The sequence below is a fragment of the Varroa jacobsoni genome, unplaced genomic scaffold (assembly GCF_002532875.2).
Source record: "Varroa jacobsoni isolate VJ856 unplaced genomic scaffold, vjacob_1.0 scaffold_1212, whole genome shotgun sequence".
Lineage (NCBI taxonomy): Eukaryota > Metazoa > Arthropoda > Arachnida > Mesostigmata > Varroidae > Varroa > Varroa jacobsoni.
The window spans coordinates 36,882-50,435 of NW_019214114.1; the positions used below are offsets into that span (position 1 = coordinate 36,882).

General features: G+C 47.9%; 1 protein-coding gene across 1 annotated transcript in view; it reads right to left on the minus strand.

Moving 5' to 3' along the window:
• Positions 1 to 13,508, minus strand: part of LOC111267699 (insulin receptor substrate 1) — a gene marked incomplete at its 3' end in the record, with an annotated part of 42,616 nt that extends 29,108 nt beyond the window's left edge. The window contains 1 exon segment of the mRNA XM_022846108.1: positions 9,240 to 13,508. Within this exon segment, the coding sequence (XP_022701843.1) occupies positions 9,240 to 9,248 (9 nt within the window).
• Positions 13,509 to 13,554: the final 46 nt, after the last annotated feature.

Here is a 13,554-nt window from a genome sequence, read left to right on the forward strand (position 1 = left end):
ATAAGAAAAAATCGTGGGAGGACAAAGAGCGACGATAGCAATCAGCATTGCCATGAAAAGCAAAGTTGACGGCAAAGATGCACAACAACGGAAACATGACAGACAATTATAAGCATATAATGCCCTTGTTATTGTGCAAAACGGCACCGATTAACACTGGTTGCGATTAGTGTGTAATTATACCAAAAAAAAAGTAACAAAAACAACAACATCATTAGCAGAAAGTGATGAAAAATAGTCTGATCATAACCTGCACGAAAGTCAGTTAACGATCCGAACAGATGTTGTTTAGTAAACAATTTTTAATTCGACTATAATAAAAAAATACATATTCTTATAGCTGCGGCAGGAAATTTGTGATAGGAATATTTGGAGATTTGGAGTGACAGATTCCCTTAGTTCTCTGAGGTCGTCAATATGCGTTGTCATTAGTCTCTACGTGAGGAACGACTGCGATGGGGTTCGGAGCACACAGTCACCGGCCGACCCTCCAGGTCAAACATGTTACTCAGTTTTTGCTTGAATCCGTTCAAACTAATCATTGGCAATGGTCAAGATCTGACGCCCACGATATGAATGGGAAAAACAGAATTTAGCCATCGGCAAGCTTCTGTGTTCGTATATCTATATGATCTAATTCCAGAAAAGGTTCCAATGATTTTGTGGACTTGTTTAGTCCAACCAGATAATTTTTACAACATGACTGCCTTTTAATTCAGACTTGCTCATGAAATTTTCTTTATAGATTATCAGTAATAGGTTATTCGGATTTTTGTAAGCTCAAAAAACAATCATTATAATTTAAAGTGAGCGTTCTCTTGCAAACAACGTTTTCGAGTCGCTGGGAATACTTATTCAATATTCTTGTAACAAGGTGTCACTAAACGATATGTTTGAATGTCGTGAACTTAGATGAAGTTTACTTATGACTTGTTATGGATCCAAAGTGAAAATGATACTTGATAACAAATTGAAATGACGCGAATTGTTTGTTCCTAAATATAGTTGTTGCGTAAATGAGGGAGTGACCGCTGGTTCCAAAGTGAGTAGATACACCTTGGTTTGTTACCTGCCTATCAATTCATTACGATAGACAAGTTTGCGCTTAGCCGGGTACGTCATTGAACCGCAATCAGTTAACTCAATTATGAATCGTTTACCACTTTAATTCTTTCAAACGTCGATGCAGATTCGACTGAATAACACATTGGAGAACAACAACAAAAAACTATTTCTATTTTAGAAAATCATTTGGGAATATTTTTCCTCGTGAAAAAACATATTTCTGATGGGGTGACTCCTGACAGTTTAGGAGAAAACAGCTATTTACACTGAATAACCAGATTTGTTTGGACTCGGCTGATAACCACTCTCTCATACTAATACCACTGCTAAAATTGAACCTATCAATGCAGATGTCTTCTAAAGAAACTCAGCGTTATTTACGACCAAGAGAATCATCATGATCGTTGCCAAAACTTTATAATTACGTTTGCTATTCTGTTGTCGTTTTATCATACTCGCTTGGCGATTCCTCAGCGGCTAACTGTCCTTTGCCATCCTGGCTCTTGTATTTACATACAGCCACACATATACATACCCAGGCGAAAAGCGTACTCATTCGCTGGCACTGCCTTATGCGGCCACAACAGCAGCCGCTGTGCAAACTTAACTGCAACTATCGTAGCAGCTACATCAGTGGCCTTGTTTCAATTGCTGCGCAGTATCACAGTCCGCCGCCTTCATTTCGAGGCCCTCAGGTCTTGAGAACCTGCCACGACGGCCGCCGTCGATGCCATCACCTCTTCTAGCTCCCCATTCTCCTGGCCTGCCCAGTGCCTCAGAGCCCCCTGCTAATGTCCCAGTCATCGTTGCCAAAACGAACTTCGCGATATCCACTCAGGCGAGAGAGAATGACATAATTCTTGTTCTAGATCTCCATCTCTATTTTACGTTGGAGTCTCCCACTGCGTCTTCTTGAGTTGTGAGTGAAACGCAAATAACATGTTGATGAGCGTCGCAGCGTTTCCCCAATGCGCTTTACTCTCCTCAGGCAACCGACCCATTCTGCACCTTCCCCAACGCGATCCGAATGATAAAAACAGTCGGGGGACAAAAGAGACTAGTGATGATGATGATGATGACCATATTTGTGCCCATCGCAAGCCAGCGAAACAACAACAACTAACGGGAAGACACGAGCAGCCGAACATACACAATTACAGAGCCCAACCGATGACGACGCTTGAGCCGCTATTATCGCAGGACTTTGCACTCCACATCAGAACAGAACGACCCGCTGATGCAGCGTGTTGATCGGATCCGATCACTAAATGACACATGGACCGATCAACAACTGATGAATTCATTGATAACAAGGAGAGGGAGAAGGAAGGACAAAGAAAAAGATTGCGAAAACGACGACAAGCACCCACGGCATACTGTAGCTTGTCGGTGCAATAGGACATTAACATTGGCCGCGATGTCATTACAAAGCTGTTATATATTCATTTTTATTTTTTATATATTACTGTATACACTCGTATACTGCAAGAGTGCACAGGATAAGAAGGTAAATGGTAAAGCCAATACCGCAACGGCGCAAAGCGGCGAACAAAAGGCCAGCGAGCGCATCATTCATGGCTATAGCGTAAACAAGCACAACAAGAACGTATCATCTATCCCAACGGTAGCCAGTGGACGCTACAACTTCTATCGGCGCCACCGCCGAGTCAGCCCGTCTCAATAGCAGCAGCTCCTATCCGAGTAGGAGTGATGAGAGCTGTCTACCGATGCGTGCGAATTCAAACGGCGTACTGACTTAATTGCCGTTATTGGGGCGTATTCAAACAATAGTCCGATGACAATGAAGAACAAAAAGACATTTCACTTATAGGAAGAGTAACCACAAGGGTGACGGTTCTAATAACAAAGACAGGTAGATTCGGTCGATAACTGTATAGAACCTTCTGTTTACAAAGGTCCACTACCGTTACAATGGTACTAAAGAGCGCGATACGTAATGATTCGCTGACAACCCATCCTTATCGACGTATGACAATGATCGACATTGACGTCGTTGTAATAATGATATTAGCATTAGCAATCCAAATTCGACAAACTCGGTGCACTGTAATACGAAATAGGTGTGGAGAGAGAAGTTCTCAACCGCACGTATTACGATCAACAAAAAACAACAATTTGCCGTCTGCCCCTCTGTAGTAGTCTATTACACCGCTTTGCTCGAGTGTTGCAATTGTACGCGGGGCGAAGTCTCGTCTTAAAACTGTTGTGTCGACATAAACAGCAGGCAATAGACAAAAAGGCCAAAACACATAGCGGTAAACTAATAAAATAAAAGCCTGCTACGCGCGTATAAGAGCGTGAGCTCATTGCTCTTGCCGCGGCTGTTGGTAGTAGTACTGCTGTTATAGAGCCATTTGTTTGTGAGCTCGTACAGCCTTACGTGTACCTCAGTGCGGAGCATCGTGCTGATGACCACCTCTATCGCCATCGTCATCAATGGAAATATTAAAATTTAGGATTTGTACCTATATAGCGCCACGGCAGCGCTTGTAGTTCATCACGTACATAAATTTATACCCTACAATGGAAACGCTTGATAACTTATTGATGACAACAAACACAAACATGACGGCCATTTGACACACATTCAACTGCCTCCAACAATAGCAACAGACAACAAGAAGGGGGTTCGGTCGAGGACGACGAGCCTATTAGTGATCAGCTGTTGTTTGTGCGTTTGCTATCGCTAAAGGCAGATAGATACGGAGTCCGAGCCTTCTGCTAGTTGCTATGAAGGATGCAAAATACTCGAGTGGTTGGCAGGCCGATAGAAACTAAAAATCGATGACGCCTGCACCGAGAACGACAATCATATAGAAATGTCGTTGTTTGGCTCATCCTGTTGTTGCTGATGATGGCTGTAGTGGTGATGATGATTACGTTGATGATGGCCACGTTAACCATCATGCTAATGATGAAGCTAACATTTCGCTGCAGCGTTCTCGGCTGCTCGCCTGGTCCACCCGCCTCGTCACTCAGACAAAACGTCAGCAGCTGCCACAGCCGCTTTACGCCACAACACATTCATATCTACAGACACGACGGATGCACTATGTACGTCTGTATATCGAGTTGAATACTGAACGAGTTGCGGCCAGATGAACGGACGCCATTAATAACTGTACAACGCGTTGGTCAGTCAATAAGCGGACGTACAAAACAGCCGCTGCACCATGGATCGTTCACCGTAGCTCCAAAGTAGTTGTAGTCAATGGCCAACAAGCAACAGCAGCGGCGGTGGGACCCAGCATGGCGTTCGCACTCGTGCCCAAACTGAACGGTGTGGAAATATACACCGTTTATAATTTCAGAAACGGGTTATCAATGGCAAGCCAGACATGGACGAATGGAGCAAAACAGACCGAACGGCCGACTAAAATGACATTCCATCGACGGACAGGCAAACATAGACACAAATAAAGACAATTTGTAATAGGAGGACATCGTAAGGAGGCGTAGCGGCAGAAAGCACACCCACCCAAACGACAGGCAGTCCGCTATATTGTCATAATATACCAGACAAGGCTAGCTAAATACACACCAAGTGCGCATCATGACTATGCCGACATTCAACATCGTAAACATTAGACCCATAGATAGATACTGGATACCTGCTTAAGGGCAGAGACGGGCGAAGGACCCCTGCTGCTACACGTTCGTCTGTTTCTCTGTTTCGCGTTCATAGGCCAGTCCAGCCTATTTGCAGCCATTGCTAAAGTTGTAGTGCCGTCGACCGACCAGCTACTGTCACTGCCGATATGATAAGTCCGTAATATTTAGATGAATGTACGTCTGGAGTAGAGCTACGACTGAAACAGCTGTATGGCCTGTCGGCAGCGGCAGCGGGCATGAACGACACGTCAGTAAGTAACCCTAATAGACGGGAATCTCTATTAAATAGCAGCAAATTAGTTTAAGAGCAATAATTGGTGTTCAGCTGACGCTCCGGCTCCCGTTGCATTGATCAGATTCTGTTACCTATACAGTAGACGGCAGTGAAACGAAAGCGGTTCGCTGGGCTACCTTTAATGATGATGGCGATCAGGAACGATGACCGCTTGTGGAAAGATGACGTCTGCGCAACAAGAACCTGCGCGCCACGAACTGCTGCGGCCGTCACGGACAGCAAGTGTACCATTGTCTAATGGTTTAGTTCGTTCGAAGAATCTCAACTGGCCATCGACTAACACGAACACTATTATTGAAATCTTACAATAATCATTATTACGATATATATTCGCGGCGGAAAACTGAATACTATTGCCCTTCATAGTGCGATTCGCGAAAATGGACACAACCCAAAATCTCCGACCCGTTCACTGCCATTTGCTGAGCATAAGATCGCCGTATATCGATATGTTATTGCACTATAATGTATTGACTTAATATAAATCGTCTGCGGATACTAGCGTAGTACTAGCTGTGTTAGCTCTACCGAGTCGATTGGTGAGTGTACACGCCTGTTCCCGTATGTTGCCGGCTCCGAACACCCAAAGGCAGGCATGCTTGGCGAGGCCATGCAGCTATTCAGGCCTATAGGACAGAATGCGTATGGCGAGTGAGATGTCTGGAGGAGGGCGTGAGGAAGGGTAACACAGTAGTAGCAGCAGCAGCAGCAGCAGCAGTAGGCCATATAATGCCTTCGTTCGCTACCATCCGTTAAAGCCGCCATTGCTGCCGCTGCTGCTATGGCAGCAGCATACACCCCGTGCAAGCAACGTGGGCGACCGACCGACCGACCGAGCAACTCATCAGGACGGCCACCGCAGTAGTTGCAAAAATAGAACGACGTCACTTAGACACACAATCACATGCACACATACACGCTACTTCAATACTGACACTGCTGCTGCTGCTTCAAATAGAACACCATTCCAGCCACTCCATCGCACTGTGCTTATCTGCTCATCCCATTCACGTTGAGTAAGATCCCTTACTTCTCCTTATCTATCTCTTTCAATCTTCCTGAAGATGAGGAGGCGAGACTTTGCGACAGTGCAGTGTCGTCATGTGGTCGCGTCCCCGTGTCATGCGCCCACACTAGCTGCTGATTGGCTTCTCATGTCTCGACCATATACATAAACTAGTCGCGTACGGCACGTACACAAACACGCACTCACGTGCCCAGCCCAGTTGGCTCTGATATGCAGGCAAGCGAACTCGTCTAATTACAGATAACAGAGGGACACAAACACAAACGGTACGAACAAGTGTCAAAAGGAACGATCTATTGGGGACGACAGCAGCAGCGGGTGAAAAACTTTATAAAAACTTTGTCTTTATAAAAAGACAACATAGGCGGCTGACGTTTTCGAAGGTGGCTAGCTGAGCATCCCCCACACGAGCAATGTATAGATGTTTATTTTTCGCTGAAGTATGAGGGTATGTTTCACTGTTTGACGGCGCTAGGCATTTAGTCTAATTAGCGTAGTCATACAATAGAAGTCTGGCCAACGATGTGACTATCATCCTCTCTGGCAGCGGCCGATTCGTCTAAGTTCAGCAATTCGAATGCAAAAAGAACTACTACGATTTCACTTACCTAGAGCGCTGATCTGCAAATCCATATTGACGAACGCTGCCAGCAGCGATCAGACCACTGCAACAAAGACGACAATCGAGCAGCAGTTGGCCGCGAAGATTCGTCATCGACTCGTCTTATTATGCAATAAGTCACCGGTGGTACTACGTACAGCTTTAGTATAGAGGCACTATCTCTGATACGCTTGCAATAGTAAATAAATACAGAAGCAAGATGCAACCGCTTGAAATTAGTCACAGTAAGGCCCTGGACACTCAGTGATCGTCGATTTTTTCTATTCGCAACTCGCCTCGCAGTACCTTTCCAATGGATTTGACACCTTGGTGCAAGCTTTGTCTATTTTTTTTTCTTCCCATTTTTGTTTAGTGGTTGCCAGAAGTAATTGAACCATATGGCGGGCCGTGCTATTTTCCACTGCCTGCTTTCATACAGCCGTTTCGAGTTCGATGCATCTATCGGGCCGGCAGTTGGTCTGGGCCCCACTGGTGGCCGATGTCGACGAATTTCAAGGGCTCGAACCGACAAACGGAGACTGATATCGTATTAACAACGGCGGCAGCGACAAATCACTAAATCGCCATCAGTGGCAGTAAAACACACAACAATCCGGTGCTGATGCTGACGATGACGCATATAACAGTCGTCGCTGGAGCCGCACGCGGCGGTTCGCAAATCAAGAATCGCCGCAGGAGGACACAGCGAAATATCAGTGAATAAAATTGCGCATAGACAGCAACAGCAAGTACCGTCAAGCGGCAGCAGTGGCAGCAATGCTAGTGCTCGTGGTAGATCGAAAGGCAGCGGAGAACGCAAGCCATCCGAACTGTTGTGTATTATCACACAAAATATACGCACACTGGGCGCCTACAGCGGTTACCGGCCACTGGTCGCCACTGGATAGCATTTTTCCGTCGTCGCCGGCAACGAGCCAACTGACCAGAAAACATACGCATGGACCAACAGATAGAAAAGCAAAGGCGAATACAAGAGCATCGCTGCAACTAACAGCAAAAGAGACCGCTGCTGTTACTGATACAGCAGCAGCAGCAGCAGCAGCAGCAGCAGCAAAAGTTTACGCCAAAGGTGACGGACCTGAACTCCCGTCGTTAAACCCGGAGGGGTACTGCCGCCGCCGCCGCCGCCGTTATTGATGTTGCAGTGGCATTTGCTATTTGATGGCTTTGATTGGCCATGGTTCTTAGTTAGCTAGGTTGATGACTATCCGCTCGTTTCGCGCTTGTTGCTGCTGCTGCTGCTGCTAATGATGATTGTTTTGTTATTGTTGTTTAGGGGCTTCTGGCCGGTACAGCAGACGCAGCGACCGGCTACATGCTAGCGATAGATAGACAAAAAACGATTTAGTGGCAGGTAGACAAACAGAGAGACAGCAGCCACATTAAGTATCGTATCACTACCGTGTTCAGTTCGACTAGCAGCAGGATCAACCAAACTGTTGCTGTTTGCGGCCGAACTAATCGGTAGCGTGCTACTGTATCATCTCTCTCGACGCGGCGTCACCGGCAGCAGCAGTAGCAGCGCTTATGGTCACACTGTTGTTCAAGACTGTGTATTATCGTGCGAATAACTAGCAGACCAGCAGTAGCAGCAGCGTACGCTGCTGCCGTTGTTCACAGCCATTAGCTACTGTTAGCATAGTACGGAGCAGTGTGTCGTCGAGCTAAACGTTATGAGCAAATGCGCCTGTTTTAAGTATTCGATCGTCGATTATTAGCCGCAAACAACGTATTGCATCAGCATTCGCAGTTCGTTGTCATGTAACTTCTACGTATCATTCGAAGACGGTTAGTTTCGCAGGAAAACAAATGAAGAGGCAACGGTACAAGTCACGCCGGTTCATATGAGGACTGGCTGGCTCCGGATGGCAACAACGAAATTTTGCAACGAGGTACGGATACAAAAAAGACCATGATGGTAGCAGTTCGATTTTGTCTCGAACTAGTTCAACCACTAATGTCACCATCGGACGACAAAGGCAGTTCCACGAGCATCCTAATCAAGCGCGTTCTGGTCGAACCGCTAGCAGTGGCCGCCTGCACAATAACAGATACCCAAGGACCCCTCCAGAAAATCTCCCTAGTCACTTACCGCTTTGTTGAATCTATTACCATTTCTTCTCAACGCTCTGAAAGAAATGCTCGATCCCGTTTTTCAGCACGCCACACTAACCGATACGTTTCCGATCACCATACACTACCCATTTACCCAGATCAAATAACAACAATAGCAATACGTTTTCTTTTCATGCTTTGTTCTGCCCGAAGTACGTGTGAGAACCCACGTCTGTACTCGCCGTGTAAGTCACCTATAAAAGGACCTATGCAGACACAGGAAAAGGCTACTCTGCACTGTCCACAAACCTGTACGCACAGATACAAGTACGCCCGGTGTGCATTTACTTACATATTTGCCTCACTTAGTGTACGTAGTTCTCCGGATAGATCAGTTGAAAACAGCAAGAGCAATAACAACAGCGACGCCGACAACAACAGATAAACAAACCACCTCAAAACCAATACGGATACGTATAGAAGTAGTGATAGCAATAGCAGTAGTTCATTATCACCACGAACCTATTCTATATAACGCTTACCTTATCCATTCAGCGTAATTACTATACGTCTGACCGGCAGCTGCTGTTCTTGATGTTTTCAAGGCTCGTCTGCCTTCGTAGTGTCACATTTAAAAAGCGGGCAGTGCGATGTTGCCGCGATGTTTGTAACACTAGCAATAACAATAGTACATAGTATTACTATCCTTTGAATGTTTTCTATTTTGTTCACGCTGCACTGGTACAACTCTATATATGTTCCCGTTTATTTACTGTGTTTGCTGGCCGCTGCGGCAGCCGTAGCAACCACGTAGTCGTAGCCAGCACATCTAGCGTTCACTGCGATACGAACACACGTGAACGGCCCCGCTCAATACGCTCGCTCTGACGAGACACGTTGCTCACACGCTGCCAGCGGTCATCACTCTTTACCGTTGTCGCTCTGCGGCGTGGCTGTGCTCAACGGACGGACCTGCTGAAGTTGCTAACGGCAGCGCCTGCTAGCTGGATGTCCCAGCAGCAGTAATGATCGTATTCGACGTTCACTGAATGGTGGTACTCCACCTCGAACATACTTTCATTCCGAACCGCCTCTCGCGTTCTCTTCCTGTTTCACACGGGACGATCGAACGGCGAGAGCACAACGTGGGGACCACGCTGTTGTTATTGTTGCTGCTGCTGTCGTTGCCCTGTCGTGGTTATTGTTATTATTATGATGATGATATGATGATCAGCGACGACATCGATAACGCAGCAACGTATAGTTGGCGTGGACGGCCCCCCTGTTGTCGCTCGTACGAATCCACGAATCTGTCGTGGTCGAGCGAATAGTAAACGACAGAATGGTGCAACACACGTAGCTTCTATACCATAGCAAGTCACTCGTCGTCAGCCAGTCATCTATAAGGGTATCCTTCTCGTCTGGGTAGGTATTTAGACACACTTCGGGTGGGTCTTGCCCTCTCGTGCACGCCTTCCACTCGAATCCACGTTGTCTAGAGGCTGCACAACACGCAACACCGTCACAACGATCACTTGAACTCCGTAGTTAGGCCGACTGGCGGCGGCGGCGGTAGCGCCCCGTTGGTCGTTGTATCCTTGTTGTTGTTGCTTTTCCGCTGCAGGTTGTATCGGCTAATAGACGTGAACCGTCCGTCTGTCGTCGGATGATTCAGCTGCAGTCGTTCCCGTAGCCTTTGCTTGACTCTCCTCACAAACAACACAAGCACAGGGCCGACGACTGGTAAATGACTACATGGGTGGCTCCTTGGCTGGCATGCGTCGTACCTTCCAGCGTCGGCAGCGGACCTGCTAGTGCAGCCATTGCCGACGCACAAAACACGTACAGACTGACGAACAAATTTATGGAGTGGCTCGTTATTGAGTTCTGTTCAGTGAACACTGCTGCCGCTATCGCTCACACGTCTAGCAGAAGCAGGAGGGAAGCGCCACACGCTGGAAGCGATCACTTCTGCTATTGTCTGTCTATGGCTTACTTAGCCCGGCCGAACCCACACCGCCGCACGTATAAACGTGCGGTTAATCAACAACGACGCCAGCAGCGAGAATAACATCGATAACAACAATACTACCACACTACGTTTTAGCGTTACCGCCGCTACTGTTGCTGCTACGATTGTTGTTATTGTTGCTGTTCGCGAATGTTTTTTCGAATACGACAGTTGCGAACGTGCTAAAATGTACGCCGTTACAGCTGCTGCTGCTGCTGTAGTCGCCGGGGCACGCTTATTTCTACTAGTCTTGTTGTTGTGGTTATTCAGCGATAACGTTCAACGTGGGTGTTGCTACTGCCAGCTTTCCGAACGCTGCTGGAGCAGTATCATCTTTCGACGGCCCAATGTCGCTTGCAGGCTAAGGTTGCTTACTCCATTGTCGGCTTGGTAGCGACGGTGTGACCACAATCGGCGTGCGAACGAACTTACTAACGACGACGACGACTCTGGCTCGTTCGCCCGTCCCTATCAGCCAACTAATAGTATAATAACCCGCCCAAAAGCAGCAACCGCTGGCGCGCCAGGAGTAGAAGTTGTTTTTGTAGTAAACGGGCCGAGTAGCAGCTAGCGACGCACTCTCATGCAGACAAACAGGCTGACACTGGGCGACACAGACACGACCTCACGCACAGGCCACTACTCCGCTTAACTCTATTCAACTCTCACCTGACCACCTTATCAGCAGCAACAGCAGCAGCAGCAGCGGAATCACTCCAACTAATTCTTCTCAACGACAAACCGACTTCGACTCTTGGCGCTCGTCGCTGTTCGTCGGTCGGTTGGTCGATCGGTCGGTCGGTCGGTCGGTCGGTCGTTCGTTCGTTCGTTCGTGTCGTCAGCAGCCGCGGGCAGAGATCGCGGCGCGGAGAGCAGCGGGAGAGAGCAGCGACAGGACAGCACAGCACTTCGCACACGATTGCTCACTCACTCACTCGCTCGCTTACTCACACAGACACTCGTTCGGCCGATTGTTCGTTTTCTTGCGACTACTACAACTGTCCGCTTGCCACAGCAACAGCAACACGACCACTACCACCAGTGCGACCGCGACGTCTAAGCCCTACTTGAATGGTAGAAAAACCCTGCGCCTCAACAGCAGCGCTAGTGGCAGCGCATACTCTTTGGATGGCGAGCGCCGTCGTGCCGTTTCGTTGCCGAAGGAAGCCGTCGTCACAGCCGCAGCCAGCGAAGAGCGGCTGCCAGCGCTGGCTGAGTCTCTGTGTATGTGCGTGCGTGCGTATGTGCAAGTAAGCAAACTCTCTCCCCATGCGTGTGTACCTATGTCGCTCAATATCTGAGTGCCGCTGACGGCCAGCGCTCACTCGCTGGGTGGCTTTTTCTAGTGCCGCGGTCCGCTGGATGCCACCACCATCCGTAGCGAAGCGCCATAAGAAGTCCTTCTCACGTTTATCAGCTTAGACTACCTGTGACGGTATGGCGCTCACTTTACGGCTCTCCATCTCTTTCTCTCTCTCGATATCCCGTATGAAACACGTAGTAGAAAGCGATACGAGGCTTGTTTGCTATATCGTCGGATGGATGTCTGGGTTCGGAATGTGTGTAAAACCTGTGTCCCTAACATCACTGGCGCCTCAGGGAGAAGGGGAGAGCGGTCGACCCAGCCGCGGCAGCACTAGCACCACCACGGCCACGACTTACACATCCAGTGAGACATACCCACGTACAGATACAATTACAGAGCCAGATAGAGAAACGGCGAGAGAGGCTTACACTGCCCCAACCGAAAAAACATGATCACTAGCGCCGCTGCCACCGTCGTAGTCCTGGTCGTCGTCGCTCTCGCTGAACAACAACACATCCACGCAGCAGCAGAAGCAGCGCAAGCACCCGCTGCACACGATATGTAATCCGCTGAGCAGCGCCTAGTTGAATCGATTGCAGCTTGACGAGAATAACTGTTCAACAGCGCACGCACAGCTCACCAGCAGCAGAAGCCGTCGAGGCATGCTTACAGGGACAGACCGATTGACAGACAGACAGACAGACGGAGAGAGAGGTACACAGCATGCTGCGCCCGGCCAGCGAGGAGGATGGCGGGAAAGATACCCAGTCAATCGTCCGCCGGACACACAGCAAAGGGCTGCTATCCAGAGACATAAACAAGCGAAATGTGCTCTCTCTGTTGGCTGCTATGACAATGATGATGGTGAGGATGATGATTATGCCGCTGGCGGCTGATTGGCTTGCTCTAGCGCTCTAGGCTCTAGCGCGCCTGCAGCTGACATCAGGGGGCCCAGCTTCACGCCAGGGACAGCCATGCTGTTATGTTATGCTATACATGGGCACACGGCATGTTGTTGACTATTATCCGCGCCGCTGGCCAGCTGACTTTAATGATGACGCGCCAACAAAAATGTTCGTTGCGCAACAAGCGGGCGATCGAATCGAAGCGGAAGATCGAAATCCGCCAGCGTTTACGATTGTGTAATGTTGCTCTGTTGTTGCGTAAAACAAAATGGTATAAAAAAGAAAATACGTAAGGAAATTCTCTTCACGTGGGACATTGAATGCTAATGTAATATTTAAGAGCTGGACGGAATTTTAAGCCCGTCCTGACACGCTAAATGTTTTGCTAAAATATAAATTGACAAGTGCCTAGTCTGATAAAACTAGAAGATTCGATTGACGTTATATATCTTCATATCTCTATTTCCTGTTTGGCCCACCTATTTCCATCGGCTAAACAATCCGGCACAATACTCAGCCTAATAGATGGTATTATCTAATAATAAAACCATCGTTATGCACTTACTAGGCGAGCTTGTCACTTGTTAAATAGAACTACAGCTTTTCTTCCAAGCAACGCTTCTCTGCTTGCATCT